This window comes from Lissotriton helveticus, chromosome 8, assembly GCF_964261635.1.
Source record: "Lissotriton helveticus chromosome 8, aLisHel1.1, whole genome shotgun sequence".
In the NCBI taxonomy this organism is placed as follows: Eukaryota; Metazoa; Chordata; class Amphibia; order Caudata; family Salamandridae; genus Lissotriton; species Lissotriton helveticus.
Window position 1 is genome coordinate 232,786,988 of NC_136069.1, and position 15,461 is coordinate 232,802,448.

Genomic DNA, 15,461 nt, shown 5'->3' on the forward strand with positions numbered 1-15,461 from the left:
GCCCGCGAATTCTTCCACTATTTGCTGTGGATCTGTTATTCGGCCCGAGTCGGCGGACCGCAATACCGGGACTAATCGTGACGCCCACTCCCTTTTCTCCAGCCACGCAATCAAGTTCCCAGCCTTATCACCGTGTTCATAAACCCTACTCTGTGTATCTGCGTGCTGCATCTTAGCCCTATCTCTAACCAGACTCTTATACTCGTCTCTGAGGAGGCAGAGGCGGTGCATTCCCTCCGATGTAGCGTCCGTCGACACCTCCCTTTCCAAGGCCAGAAAAGGCAGCCTCCACCCTATCGACCTCAGCCCAACTCCTCCGCTTCTTCCCCGAAATGATCGACAACAATTCCCCTCTAATAACAGTCTTGTAAGCTTCCCATGGGGAACATTTTTAGTCCACCGTGCCCACGTTGTCCTGAAAATAGCTATCAGCAATCCGTACGATCTCCTCCTTAGGGTCTGGGTCCCGCAACCGCCAAGTGCTGATAGGGGCAACCCGAGCCACATCCCACCCTCAAGCTCCATCCCAAGCCAGACCGGCGAGTGATCAGAGACTCCCCTAGCCAAATGTCGCACCTCCTGGACCCAGACCGCATGCGCCGCTGGCACCAGTACATAGTCTATCCTCGTGAGGAAAATTATGTGCCGCTGAGGCGTGCGTGTATTGAAGTTCAACAGGGTTTTTCCTCCTCCACCCGTCTATCAGGGCAGTAGTCTCCACAAAATCAGACAACCACCTACGGGATGGCAACAGAGCCCGGGCCGGGTGCCTGTCCACCTCACCATTCATCACCGCATTAAAGTCACCTCCTACGATCAAAACCCCAAAAGGCAGTGTCAAAAAGATCTTGCACAAATCTCGGAAGGTCAGTCTGGAGGGCCGGTGGAACATATACAGACAAAAAGGTAACAGTTCTCCCCTACCACAGCCCCGAGATCCCAACAAATCTACCTCTATTTTCAGCCCATGTGGCCTGGATGGCTAGCGGAAAGGAGTTCTTGACCAGGATCCCTACCCCTCTCGATCCAGAAGTGAAGCCGGCATGCGCAGCCAATTTATACCCCCCTTTGTGCAGAGCCATACAGCGCTTGCCCATGAGATGCGTCTCCTGCAATAATACTACATCCGGCGAGTGCCTCCGGATCAACTGAACAACCCAACATCGTTTGATCTTGTCACCCAATCCGTTCACATTCCTACTGAGTGTGGAGATCCCCGTTACCCTTCTACCAGAAGACATTGCAATAAAACAACATGTCAGAATCGATTGATGACACCCCATGTAAAATAAAAAAAACATACAATAAAGACTAAACAAACCCGATAACGGTATCACCACGCCCCCTCCCTGCACCCCTGCATACAGCTTGCGCTCGTCCCCAACTAGCAGTGTGCCCGTCGCCCCCAACTAGCCGCCCCCAACTAGTCTACAAATAACTAAAAGTAGAAAACGGAGGAGGAACTCCCAGCGGGCCCCCCCCCCCCAACTCGATATGGATACCCCTACATATTAGAAGCACCACAATAAACATTCTAAACACACATAGGCAGGGGATCCTATTACTTGCCCCCTTTGGAACCAAATTCCATGCAACAATTCACCGCCCCCTGTCGACCCCTCACTCAGCAGAGTCATTGGCCATCAGCTTCCCCCTGGTCTTGAGTCTCTGAGCCCGGCTGCCGGATACCCTCCAACCAGTCTGCAGCCACTTCGGTGTTATCGAAAAACTCGAAGGCCGGCCGGAAACATCATAGCATACCTTATACCTTTGTCCCTCAGTTTCTTCTTGACTGCCAAGAATCTCTGCCTTTGCTTCTGCACCACCTGGGTAAAGTCCGGGAAGAACAAGAGGGTCGCATTCTCAAACTCCAATGGATCCGCAGCCCGAGCCGCCTGGAGGATAGCATCCCGGTCACGAAAATGAAGGATTCGAGCGATCATTGGGCGGGGGTTTGCCCCCGTCCGAGGCCTACCGCCCGGGCCCCTGTGGGCGCATTCCACCGTGAAGAAATTGCTGAGGCCCTTAGGTTTGAGATGGTTGAGGATAAGGTTTTCTACGGACAGATCTGGTGCCGGACCCTCCGATTTCTCCGGCACTCCCAGGATGCAAATATTATTGCGCCTAGCCCGCCCTTCGTAGTCGTCAAGCCGCCGGTCAGTAGATTCCTTGGATACCCTAAGATCACGCACCTCCTGCTGCAGCAAATTCACGTCATCTATTAGGCTTGTTGTTTTGACTTCCAGCGATTTGAGTTTCTCGCTTGCCTTCGTGAGGTCTGCCCTGATCAGCCCCATTTCAATCGTGACAGTGTCCAATTTACTGTCCAGGGCCTCCATTTTCTGGCCCAGGGAGGTCTGAACTCCGGTTATGGCCGCCATAAGATCCTTCAGAGTCGGTTCTTCCCCGGTAGGATGGTCCCCGGAGCCCCCGCGGGAGCCCCTCGTCGAGTCGATCGGAGACCCTTTAGGCAGGGTGTATCTATCTAGTTTATTGAACTGGACCTGCCTGGCTCCCCTGGTGGTCTTGGGCAGGGACTTCTCTGCGTCGGCCCTCGCCGCCATTTAGTCCCCCACGGGACAGCCCTCCGGCGTACTCCTGCAAAACAACAGTTGATGGACAGCATGCAGAACAATGTCATACATTCACCCCAGTACAGAGATCTGGGCCTAAATCCATCATTTTTTTGCACTCCACACCACCCCAGTTCAGACATGGCCATATGCAAATCAGCCTTGACCCTGTGCCTCATGGGAACAGTCCAGCCCGAACTGCCAAGCCATGTCTTTCCTGGACCGGAATCAAGCATCCTAGGACTGGTTTCTGGCTATCAGCCGTCTTCAGCCAGGATAGCTTGACTCCAGTGGTGTGGAGAGCATGGGACTCACGTCTGAGCATACCCATCCCACTCGGGGGGACAAATGCAAAACAACAGTTGATGGACAGAATGCAGAACAATGTCATACATTCACCCCAGTACAGAGATCTGGGCCTAAATCCATCGTTTTTTTGCACTCCACACCACCCCAGTTCAGACATGGCCATATGCAAATCAGCCTTGACCCTGTGCCTCATGGGAACAGTCCAGCCCGAACTGCCAAGCCATGTCTTTCCTGGACCGGAATCAAGCATCCTAGGACCGGTTTCTGGCTATCAGCCGTCTTCAGCCAGGATAGCTTGACTCCAGTGGTGTGGAGAGCATGGGACTCTCGTCTGAGCATACCCATCCCACTCGGGGTGACAAATGCAAAACAACTCCTGCACTAGTCCCAGAGCACGCAGTCGTTGTATGGCGCGGGTGTGGACCACCCCGCGGACCAGCCAGCCAGCTCCCAGAAAGTAAGTAGTCCTCCGGGGGCCCCAGTCACTCAGAAGCAAAAGTGCACGCACCAGTTGAGCCTCACAACCTCCACTGGGGCTTAATGTTACTTCGCCGGGCCATCCCGGTATATGGGGCAGTCACCGCTGTCCTCCACACCTGGGGGGGGGGGCCCGTGTTACAGCAGGCAGGCCGCCAAAGCAGATGGTAAGAATTCGTGCCTCACTTCACCGCCAGGGGTGTTCCCGGCAAATCCACCACACCAGGGCACCGAGGGGCAACCCCAGAGTATCCCCCGCGCCAGGCTACACCCCCAGGGCCTCCTCTCCCCAGGCTCCACCGTCCAGATATTGCTGGTGTCTGCAAACAGCAGGGCTCACCAGGTCTTACGGGGCGATTACCGCCAAGCCAGCATACCTGCCAGGCCTCCTCCCCGATCGGGAGGCAGATCGAGAGACCAGCAGGACATCTACTGCAGGGCGCCTCCCACCGGCAGCTTACGCCACGGGGCAAAGAGACACCAGCGGAGCGCCCTTCGCGGCTTCAACTCGCACCCCCACGGCCTCCGGCCGGACCGACGCCGAGGGGTGCCGGCGGCCGAGGTTATTGCACTCTGGTCGGGGGACGCATTCACTCGAGGTCCTGGCTTCTGATCCCCACAGGCCGCAAACTTCCAGGCGGTGCAGCTCGGCCGCCAGGGCTTCAGAAAAGTTCCAATTTGCACCCGTGCCCGCCGCTTTGGTTACCCCACCCGATGGATGGGTCAGGGCAGAGGAGTTATTGAAGGATGGCGAGTCAGGAGTGCGAGGTCGGCCGGAGCCGGTCTCTAGGCGGCCATCTTGGTCGCTGGCGCGGCTCCTCCTCAGCACAGCCAGTGTTGAAAACACCTTCTCCATTAATTGTGGGTAAGGTGGATAATTCACCTGGTAACAGTTTACATAATGATGCAGCCACGGGGTTGGAAGCAGGGTCTTATTAGGCACAGCAGTGGAATCCAACCTGCTGCTAGTTAAAGGTCAGGGTGCTGGCTTCAGGGGCAACAATTGTAGGGAGATTCACTGGGTGCCGGACATCAAAAAGCCATCAGGGTTTTTTTTATAAGAGTTTACAGTAAAATAATAAGCAATTACAAAGTCAGTAGGTCTGTCATTGGCATGCTCTTGCGATTTTTGCAACATATGCCACAAAAATTGAAAACATGCTAGCGCCTAAACTTGGCAGTCATTTATGTTAAATTAAATGTTACTCGCCCTTCAGGCTTGTAAATAAAATTTGAAAAAGCATTGCATACAGTCTTAATTGAACCCTTTAGCTGCTTCCCAAAAAGCAAATTAAGCTAAAACATGTATAGAACCCAGTTTTAAATTAACCCGTTTAGATGGGCAGATCCATTGAATTGTCTTTTGTAAACACTTGAATTATTATAACCGGTGAAGTTCCCTTTTCTGAGCCAAGACATGGGGCGCCCCGGCACCTGAGGAGTTATGTTTTTTCCAAAAGGTTCTCATCTGTCGATACTTTCAAAGGTCATCGGTTCCTGTTCTCATGAACTCATCCCTGCACCAGCGCGCTGGTGTATCGAAACCGATTAAACATGCCGATTCTAGGAAGTTCAGTACTAGGGTATAAATGCATGCTTCACCTCGCCTTGGGGAGCACGATTTCTCTGCAGATGCTGGGGATCCCTTTGCTCAATTTTAATGTGAGTTCTCATCTTTTTACTAAATACATTTTCAAACTTGATCAAAACCAGAAACTGGAGTTTTCTGTGCAAATGAAAGGTAGCACTGACTTTGAATTACTGAAGACACAGACTAAACACACAAGAATGACTGAAAACAAAATAAAATAATATAGAAAGGAAAGAAAAAAAATCATCGAGTATTGGCATACCAGCCCTGGTCTGGCCCTTGTGTACTTCTTTTAGCAGGATGTGCATATATGATCAAATAAAACAACATCACTTATGGCTGAAGTGGGCCGACCCACTGCCACTATGCTGTGGTGCGCACAAGCACTAAATGAACAACAGTTGTGATGAATAGGGCTTGGTTTGTATGCATTTTTCCCTGTGTTATTTCATAAAGCTATTGAAAAGCTAAAGCCACACCTAAAAATGCTCAATAGGGATCAACTTACAAAACCCTGAAACTTCACTAAGTGAGTCTTGGTGCCTTTGCGGACGTGGTACACGTAATTTAAAACGTTCTAAAAGAAGCATTATGCCTATAGCCTTAAACATTGATTTTTAAAATACACAGCTGTGATACGTTGAGTGTTTTATCGGTAAATTTCTAACAGCATACACACTCGTTCCCGTATGTTCTTCCCACACTGAGTCACACAGAATGCAATTTAATCGCTTAAAGCTGAGCATTGCAAACAGAGAGGAATGCTGGTGTACAGGTAAAACCGCGTTTTTTGCTCCATGTTTACCCAGTATTACTGCATGACAAAGAAAATCCTACCCGCAACCACGTGTCTGGCTACACCCATGGATTTGGTTAGTGTTACATGGATGCTGGTTACAGCAGAATAGCTCAGAGAAGAAATTGTAAGATTCTAATCATGTGCACCGTCCACTCTTTTGCTTTTCTATTAGGAAATCTACTGTTTATTAGGTAAACCAAGACCCACCGGCCTATTAATGTAGCTGTTTTGACAATTTGGGTTTCATAACTTTCATGTTCAAAGTTTTCCGGTCTAAAACATGGCAATACACAACGTGTTGTTTCTTAAAATCGTGATTATTTCTGCAAACTACAGCAACGAAAGCTTTATATATGTATATTGGTAGTTTTTAATCAGAAGCAATAGAAAACAAGCATTGGAAATGCAATAGGTCTCGCAATAGAATAGTTAGACATTTTTCTTTTTGCAAATGGAAGAGTGGCGTTGGGTGGATGAGTAGCGTTGCGTGGATGAGTGGCGTTGCGTGGATGAGTGGCGTGTGTGAGTGGCGTTGCGTGTGTGAGTGGCGTTGCGTGTGTGAGTGGCGTTGCGTATGTGAGTGGCGTAGCGTGTGTGAGTGGCGTTGCGTGTGTGAGTGGCGTTGCGTGTGTGAGTGGCGTTGCGTGTGTGAGTGGCGTTGCGTGGATGAGTGGTGTTGGAATGCAATAAGTATCGCATTAGAAAAGTTGTAGTTATTGGTCTTGTAAATGACATAAAAATTTTTTTTTTGCGATGTTAAAATTGCTATATTGATGGCTTTGTCATTTACAATGCCAATAGTTATAACTTTTGCAAATGTGACACCTATAGCATTTGGAATGCAACATGTTTAGTATTTACGTGACTTATATGGCAGCTCTGGTCGTTATGCTACATCTCTAGATAGTTTTATCTTCCGCAAATGTGACACCTATTGTAACACAATATGTGTTGTGAGGGTGAGTGAGGGTGAGGGGATGAGGGTGAGGTGTTGAGGGTGAGGGGTTGAGGGTGAGTGAGGGTGAGGGTGAGTGAGGGTGAGGTGTTGAGGGTGAGGCGTTGAGGGTGAGTGAGGGTGAGGCTGAGGTGTTGAGGGTGAGTGAGGGTGAGGAGTTGAGGGTGAGTGAGGGTGAGTGAGTGTGAGGGGTTGTGGGTGAGTGAGGGTGAGGATGAGTGAGGGTGAGGGGTTGAGAGTGAGTGAGGGTGAGGGTGAGGGTAAGTGAGGGTGAGGCTGAGGGGTTGAGGGTAAGTGAGGGTGAGTGAAGGTGAGGCTGAGGGGTTGAGGGTGAGTGAGGGTGAGTGAGGGGTTGAGGGTGAACGGTTGAGGGTGAGTGAGGGTGAGGGTGAGGTGTTGAGGGTGAGTGAGGGTGAGGGGTTGAGAGTGAGTGAGGGTGAGGCGTTGAGGGTGAGTGAGGGTGAGGGTGAGTGTGGGTGAGGGTGAGTGAGGGTGAGGCTGAGTGAGGGTGAGTGAGGGTGAGGGGTTGAGGGTGAGTGAGGGTGAGGGGTTGAGGGTGAGTGAGGATGAGGGGTTGAGGGTGAGTGAGGGTGAGGGGTTGAGGCTGAGTGAGGGTGAGGGTGATTGAGGGTAAGGGGTTGAGGCTGGGTGAGGGTGAGGGGTTGAGGGTGAGTGAGGGTGAGGTGTTGAGGGTGAGTGAGGGTGAGTGTGGGTGAGGGTGAGTGAGGGTGAGGGTGAGTGAGGGTGAGGGTGAGTGAGGGTGAGTGAGTGTGAGTGAGGGTGGGGGTGAGTGAGGGTGAGTGAGTGTGAGTGCGGGTGAGTGAGGGTGAGTGAGGGTGAGGGTGAGTGAGGGTGAGGTGTTGAGGGTGAGTGAGGGTGAGGAGTTGAGGGTGAGTGTGAGTGAGTGTGAGGGGTTGAGGGTGAGTGAGGGTGAGGGAGTGAGGGTGAGTTGAGGGATGAGGGTGAGTGTGAGTTGAGGGTGAGTGAGGGGTGAGGGTAAGTGAGGGGAGTGAGGGTGAGGAGAGGGTTGAGGGTGAACGTGAGGGTGAGTGAGAGTGAGGGTGAGTGAGGTGTGAACGTTGAGGGTGTGAGTGAGTAGTTGAGGAGTGAGGGTGAGTTGAGGTGTGAGGCTTGAGTGAGGGTGAGGGTGAGTGTGGGTAAGGGTGAGTGAGGGTGAGTGAGGGTGAGTGATTGCGAGTAGCAAAAAAATCGTATGGAGCCTGGGGCGTAGCGCAGGCTCCTGCAGGGGGAGGCTGGGACAGGCTGGGGTACCCCTTGAACTCAATTTCTACGACTATCCCTGAGTTGTGAGAAACTGGTGAGGGGGGGGGATTCGGAAGGACGGGGTGACATCATGTAGATTTACACCATGGCATCGTGCTCCACAGCAAGCGAACGTCTCCCACAAACGGCAACATAGCGCGGCACAAAAACTCGGACTCTTTCCCCTGAGGGAAACGCGCACAGGCCTGCAGAACGGCTTATTTCCACCCTGTCAGAAATGGCACCTCAGCATGTGCCTTCCCTCGTCACTGAACAGGGCATATTGAACAGGGTCGAGGGCTGGAGGGCTGGCAGCTCGTCCTGTTCTCTTCCGTGAATGTCTAGCTGATTTGTCTTGCCAATAAAATATTATTTAACCGGGAGATGGAAACGTGCAGAGAAATGGATAGAGAGTGAGCGGAGACAAATGGAGGCGGGGGCTGGGGAGAGCGAGGGTAGGGAAACAGACAATAGGAAAAAGTAGAAAGAGGAAACATGCAGCAATGGAGAGAACACATCAGAAGAGCAGCTGTAAAATGGGATTGCGAGAGGGAAAATGAAAGGACATGTGGGACAGAGGAGAAGAGCACGAGGTGACCCAACAGGAGTAGATGGGTACTGGGGAGACATGACAGAAGTTAGAGATTAAATAGGTGCGACAGGGGTAAGAGGGCTGAGATATAGGGGTGCTTAGAGCGACGGAGATGCAGGGAAGGAGAGTGACGGTCACAGAAGGGGAGAGGTGTATAGAGATGGCGGGAGGCGGACGAGGAAAATGGTTAGAGAAGGAAAGATGAAGGAAGCACGAGGGAGAAAAGGAAGACGTAAGAGGGTGAAAATGCGTAGAAAACAGAAAAGATTAATAGGTGGGGGAGAGGGCTAGCGAGGGGAGAGCAACAGAATAGACAATCGTGATTAGAGGGTGAAAGGAAGAGAGATGAGAGATCGTGGGACGGAGGTGAAGAGAGAGATATTCGTATAACGTGTAAGAGGAGATAGCTGGAGTGATAGATGAGTTGAGATGAGGATGAGGGACATCGAGAGGTAGGCGATTAAATGGAAACGTATTGAAAGGAGATGGGCAGTTGGAGGAAATTAACAAACAAGACGGAGGGCATTGCTGTGGGGAGGGGGTGGAGGAGAAATGCACACGGCGGGCAGGGGAGGGGGCGGAGCGGGGAGAGCGGCATGTGGGTGTGAAGAAGCCGGGGCCTTTGAAGTGAAGCTAAGCTTCACTTCAAAAGGTGTCGGGAGGAATGCGGCTGAGGGAACAGACGGCGATTGCGGCTGAGGGAACTGATGTGCACGCGCTTTTAAGCTCAATGCACATGCGCATTGAGCTTAAAAGTCACGGGCACTGCAAGGAATCGCCACGATTCCTTGCTTCTTAGTTAAAGGTTGTTTAAGCCGCAATAGGCTCGCAAGCTCGATGCGCATGCGCATCGACAGGCGAGACCTAAAAACAAAACAAATCATGAGCTTTTTTAATTTACCTACCTAGATAATTTATGTAGAGTAAACCTACACTGGAGCATCTTATAATGCAACAAGTAAATAGAACAATGAAATAAATAAACCGTGGTTTTACAGTTTTGTATAGCACAAGCCAGGTGTCAGATGTTTTTATACAATGTTGCATGCAATAGAAAATACTAGAGGGGGGGGCGGGGGCGGGATTAATGTTCGTGCTTAAATTGTAAAAGAGTGCTTAAATTGAAAAATAATAAATGCTGGTGCCCAAAGTTTTTCTACGAAGCCAGCCATCGAATGTTGGGGTTGCCGAATACCAAGGATGCCTGTCTATTTGGTTTCTCTTCATACCTTTTCTTCCTCCACTATACACTTCCAGCCCCTTTATTTCACATTTACATGTTCTTTTTCACCCCTGCTGTCTACTTTAGTCACTGTTTTTCCCATCTTATTCTTCATCTTTTTTTTCTGCCTTTCTATCTCACCTGTTCTGTGTGAAAAGTCTGATGATAAAAACTAACTCCTGTTCCCCAAAAATGAGTGCAGGTGGGTCCAACTTGGAACCACCGGCTCAACTTAAGCATTGGATAATTTACAGCAGAAAAAAGCCTGAGTGTCGGGTAAAATATAAATAGCATATCAATATCAACATATTACTAAACAAAACGACTGAGGGCCTGAGCTAAAGTTTGGTGGACAGGGCAAACCCTAGGTCCGCGCAACTCAGTTAGAGACAGGCAGACCTCAAGTTTGCCATTGACAGAGCCCCCATTGACTCCGTTGAAGGACAACTTTCTCTGACAGCCCGACAGAGTAGGGACAATCAAAAGAAAGACATTACATCATCTCCACCATTTAGTGTGGACAGTGCAATCTCTTCTGTATTTCTATGTGTTGCTGCCAAGAAAAGTCTGATGGCGAGGGACAGTAAGAAAAAAAAATGATCCCCACTCACTGGGAGGGAACTCCAAAGGTGTGGGGGGGTCATTAGCGTTTTGTTTGTTTCTGAAAAACAAAGGGTTTGAAAATGTTTGGCGAATAGCTGTCAAAACTGATTGCAGCCATCTATCAAACTTTTTGAACACTGAAAGGAACCGCTGTGATGTTTGGTCCTGTGGTTATCTCTAAATCTGTTGGATTTTAGTCTGTCAAGATAGCAGTGGCAATGTCTTGTCACCATGATGAAAAAGTACCACCTGTAAAACTATAAATGAGGCCAAAAGTAATCTGATTTGAAAGTGGAACTATTTACATCTGGTGTAATGTAAAACACGTCAAATAAGTGTCACTATTTACATGAAAGACAGATGATAAAAGAGTTCAGGCCTCCCAAGGCATATGCAAAGCACTATATAAAAAGTGATACAATACATTGAATGAGTCAACTGCATTACACATTTTATTTGAATTCCAAAGTGTGTAAGACAGAGTATAAATGCAATTAAGGGAGCACAGGGGCATAAGCAATTTGCACAGGAGGAAATGTTGCAGACTTGAGAGTTTGCAGTCAAAAGGAATTAGAATAAAGGTCATAAACAGGGCCTAAATGGTAGAAGATAAAAGAGTTCAACAGGTACACCTACCTGTCTCCTGTATTCCAAAATGGGATCATATACTTTCCAGCCATTGTCCTGAAAAACCTCTCTGTATTCAAATGCAAAAAAAGGCTGTAGAGTAAACAGTGAATACTGTATTAGGGTTTAATTTTGACAATCCAATGTAAAAGTGCACACATTTTGTTTTTGTGAAAAGTTTTATATAGCGCTGGCTAGACCCGGAGGTATCAGAACGCTTTACATGAGGTAGGACATTGATTTCAGAACATTGTTACATAGTTTCATCAGTTGCTGGAGCATCGCATAACGTAGAAAGGGAAACAGTATAACATAGTTACATGAGTAACAAAAGCATAGCATAACATTAGGAAGAAAAAAAACAGCAAGGGGGAAAAAACTTCAGGAGACAGAAAAGTCCGGCTAGAAGGGGAGGAAGACAAAGAATCATGGAGGGAGGAGGTGTGGAGGGAGGAGGTGTGGGGGGAGAGAGACACAACGGGAAGACGAGGAAAACAATGTCCGATGTCCTGCTGGGTAGGTGACGGCCGAGGAATGAACCAGAGCCAAACTCCTCCATAGCTGCATGGGACAGCTCCACTGGGCAACGGCAAGGTTGCTCATGCACCGTCATGCATACAAAAGCATAGCCTAACATTAGAAAAGAAAAAAAAACAGCACAGGGGAAAATACTTCAGGGGACACAGAAAAGTCAGGCTGGAGAAGGGGAGGCAGACAAAGAAAAACGGAGGGAGGAGACGGGGGAGGGAAAAAAACAACGGGGAGACAAGGAAAACAATGTCTGGTGTCTGGCTGGGTAGGTGACGGCCGAGGGGAGAACCACAGCCAAACTCCTCATTAGCTGCATAGGACAGCTCCACCGGGCATCGGCCAAGGTTGGACAGAACAGACAGAAGTCAATACAAGAACAGTATTTGTTAGCTTAGAAATGCTCATAGCATCTTATTAAGATTCCTTTGTCAGGAAACAAGCTGTGCTCAATGGAAGATATATCTCACATTTCTAAGTGACAATTTTTGCGAAGAAAAGTGGAACACAATTTAGCTGAGAAACGAGACAAGTGTTTTATGTTTTACTGATGCGTCCTGTGGACATCGTGAAGGAGGCCCAGGTATATTACCACACTCTCTATTTTATGTTCCAAGGCATCTCAGTGGAAGTTATGGCTTCTAAGAAAATAAGTTAATTACCTGTAACTACGGTTCTCTAGTATTTGTATCTTTCATAGATTCACACGCTTGAATCACCCCGTCATAGTGGGAGTCCCATTACGACGACGGGGATGATTCAAGCATGTGAATCTATGAAAGATCTAATACTGGAGAACAGAGCATCCAGTTTGACACCAAGTTGTTCTTAAACTGATGCCTTGTGAAAAGATGTGGAGGAGATCGAGATAGACCTCTTCAGTCTCTGTTTTCTAGCCCCTAGACCTTTTTTATTCTAGATTGTCTTCCCTAGTGAGTCGATTCTCAATTTTATGCCCCCTGTTTGAATTTGCACCTAGCCATAAGTCAGCCTCATGCACCATCAGAGATTTACCAAGAGTTTGTTATCAGTCAGCGCTTCAGCGTTTTGTAGTCAAGGCACTCTATCATGTACTGAAAGATGGGGAATGCTGTCTCCCAGCTTACTGTGCTGCTGCCAGATTCACAGACTGGCGGCTCATGTGGTTTGGATCCACGAAGTTCCTGGTCGTTTCAATGAGCTTGCTCTCTCCCTTCACATTTAATAATAAATGCCTTTTGGTATTCCTGCCACTGACTCTCCCTTGGCGCTATCTGGATATTTCTGTGCCCAAGGGATGTGTGAGCAAGGGTGCTATAAATCTTACTCCTGTATTATCCAACAAGCGCAACTTTCCTTCCTCAGGTTCTCTGTCCCTTCCAGTCTGAGAACTCCATGCTGATTTCTCTAGTTACGGAGCCCAGTTTGTTGGTAACTGCTGCTTCTCTAGTCTTGCTGCGGTTTGGGGGCTACGGCTTGATCCTCGCCATCCCACCTCTGTTTACAGGTAGTGCGCATGTCTGTTCTAGGTACAAGTCCAGTCCTCAATGTGGTACTCCTAGCCTGGGCAAGTTTCACTCCTCTTGGCAGCCATCTGGCTTTTTGTACACAGCGAGGTAGTAGCCTCTTTCTCCCTGCTTTATCCCATCACAAGTCTTCCCCACAAATCCTCTGATGACTGTGACAATAGCTCCCTCTGCTTCAGGATGATGAGTGACTGACTGTGTCAAGTGACAGGCTACTACATGGTTTCCATGCCAAGCTACTGTATGCATGATGTTGCAGTCTGTAATGTACTAACCCCAGGCCAGTATCTATAATGCCCCAGAAAGTAAAGCAACAAATGTATACCAGTATCTTCAGTTCCTCATTATGTACTCTGTGTCCCAGGCCAGTATGTGTAACGCCCAAGGATGTAATGCACTAACAATAAGCCAGTATTCCTTATGCCTCAGTATGTTAATAGCAGTCACGGCTACTGCCACTACGGAGTGACAGAGCAGAAGGAGCGTCGGACAGGGAGCGAGGGAGTTTAATTAAAAAAATTAAACAGAACTTCGGTGCTCCATCGTTCTGCTGCTCCCAGCAGTCCCTGGGGCAATAGACTCCTTATCCAATCCAGACACTACTCTCATGTTATGAGAACAGCGTGGGAATTGGCCTGAGCGGGCTGGTTTTTTCGCTCTGCTCAGCAGTGCCTTTCTCTAGCCTGGCTGTAGAATACAGCTGGGTTAGAGAAACCCAAGTGCACATGTCTGTTTGGCTGGCCTAGGACAGCCGGCCAAACAGACATGAACACTTAGAAGTGCACAATATTCCTCCTCTGCCTCTCATGGCCCAGCCCCTTCCCTCCCAACACGCGCTGGCTCAGAGCCAGCAGCTAAAAACTAAACCGATAGTAAAATATTATTTTATTTTTCAGCTGCTGGTTTTGAGCCAGTGCGGCAACGCCCCTCCGCTATTGCGGAGGAGCCGCCGCTGGTAAATAGTGTTAATATCATGCCAGTAATTTCAGTGCATCAGTACGCAATGCACTATCCTAGTCTTAAGCACTATCCTCAGGCCAGTATCCACAAACACCATAACTCCACAATGTATTGTGATCCTGTCTCTGATTCTTGTTTTTGGACATTGTCAGTTCCTTGTGCCACCTGCTATATCTGTCCATCTCTCTCTTTGGCTTTTCCTTCATCTTCCTTCTTTCTCCTTTCCTTCCCTATTACCTCTTTCTCCACCACCACCTTCTTCTTTCACTCCCACAAATTCTCTTTTCTTCCTTTTGGCTTACGCCTTTTTTTCCTCTCTTCCCTTCCGCCTCTTCCTTCCCTCTCTCATTCCTTATTGCCTCTTTTCTATTTTTTAATTCTCCTTACATTTTCTCTCATTCCTTTTTCACTCGACTTCCTTATGCCTTGATCCTGTCAATCAATTACTTCTTTCATACTCCTTTCCACACCCTTTGCTTTAATCCTCCCGGCCCCTTTCTTTCTATTCTCTTTTTCTCTACATCTTACATCACACTTTTACTCCAGTGCTTACCAGCCCTATCATCACATGTGCCTGTTAGCACATGTGTTGTATTGGAGGTAAGCACTGCTTGCCCTCCCTGTTGTTGTAACTCGCTCTGCTCAGGCAGAGAACAGAGCTCCAGCTCTTTGCAAGGCCAGACACATGCCGCAGGGCTTACTGGTAACAAAAATACAAGATACACACAAACCAGATCTAATTGCCTGCCAATATGAAGAGAACTAGCTCTTTGAGTGTAAATAGTGATGCTAACAGTGGGTGAGAGAACAAATACTGCACATTTGAGCCAGTACATGTACACACAATGGACATCCAGAGGGCTCAGCACCAGGCCAGGGTAAAAGCTTTACCAGAAACCGAATGTCTTCTGTATTGTAGTTCTCCTACACAGATTGGGGACTATGGCTGAACTCTTAAAAGAAGCTATGCTTCTCTGACCCTCGGAAAGAACAGACGGTGACCTGCCTTGCAATACAGCTGTATGACATCTGCAAAGGCAGGCACTATCCTGATCCTGGGAGGAGATGCACAAGACCCAGTCAACTGGACAATCTACACTGAGGATGCCTCTAGGAACCAAACAATAGAAGCTGAAATAATAGAAGATCAGGTGGAAGGCTGCGCAGAATCACACCAACCCACACAACCATTTTACGTAGACCCTTGTGTGTCTTGCAGTGGAATTTTCCAAAGATTACATTCTTGAATTGTAGAGGAAGAGGAGCGACTTTATGTAGGAAGGACAAAGAGCTATTGTATGAAATTAAATATTGACGGCCCTCCAAAATAAGGGAGGATTAACATGCTATGGCATTTAGAAGCACCATCTGGCGACACACCTCAGGTTACTGAAATTCAGGATGGTTGGAACAAAGAAAATAGGTGGAAATGAACGGTAGCAGGAACAGCTTTGTGA

General features: G+C 48.5%; 1 protein-coding gene across 2 annotated transcripts in view; it reads right to left on the reverse strand.

The window, feature by feature from the left end:
* MTMR2 (myotubularin related protein 2) overlaps positions 1 to 15,461 on the reverse strand; it is a 530,987-nt gene that overhangs the window by 263,977 nt on the left and 251,549 nt on the right. For both annotated transcript variants that reach the window (XM_078656989.1, XM_078656988.1), the window contains exon 6: positions 11,021 to 11,104. In XM_078656989.1, the coding sequence (XP_078513115.1) occupies positions 11,021 to 11,104 (84 nt within the window). The remainder of the gene's footprint in view (positions 1 to 11,020; positions 11,105 to 15,461) is intronic.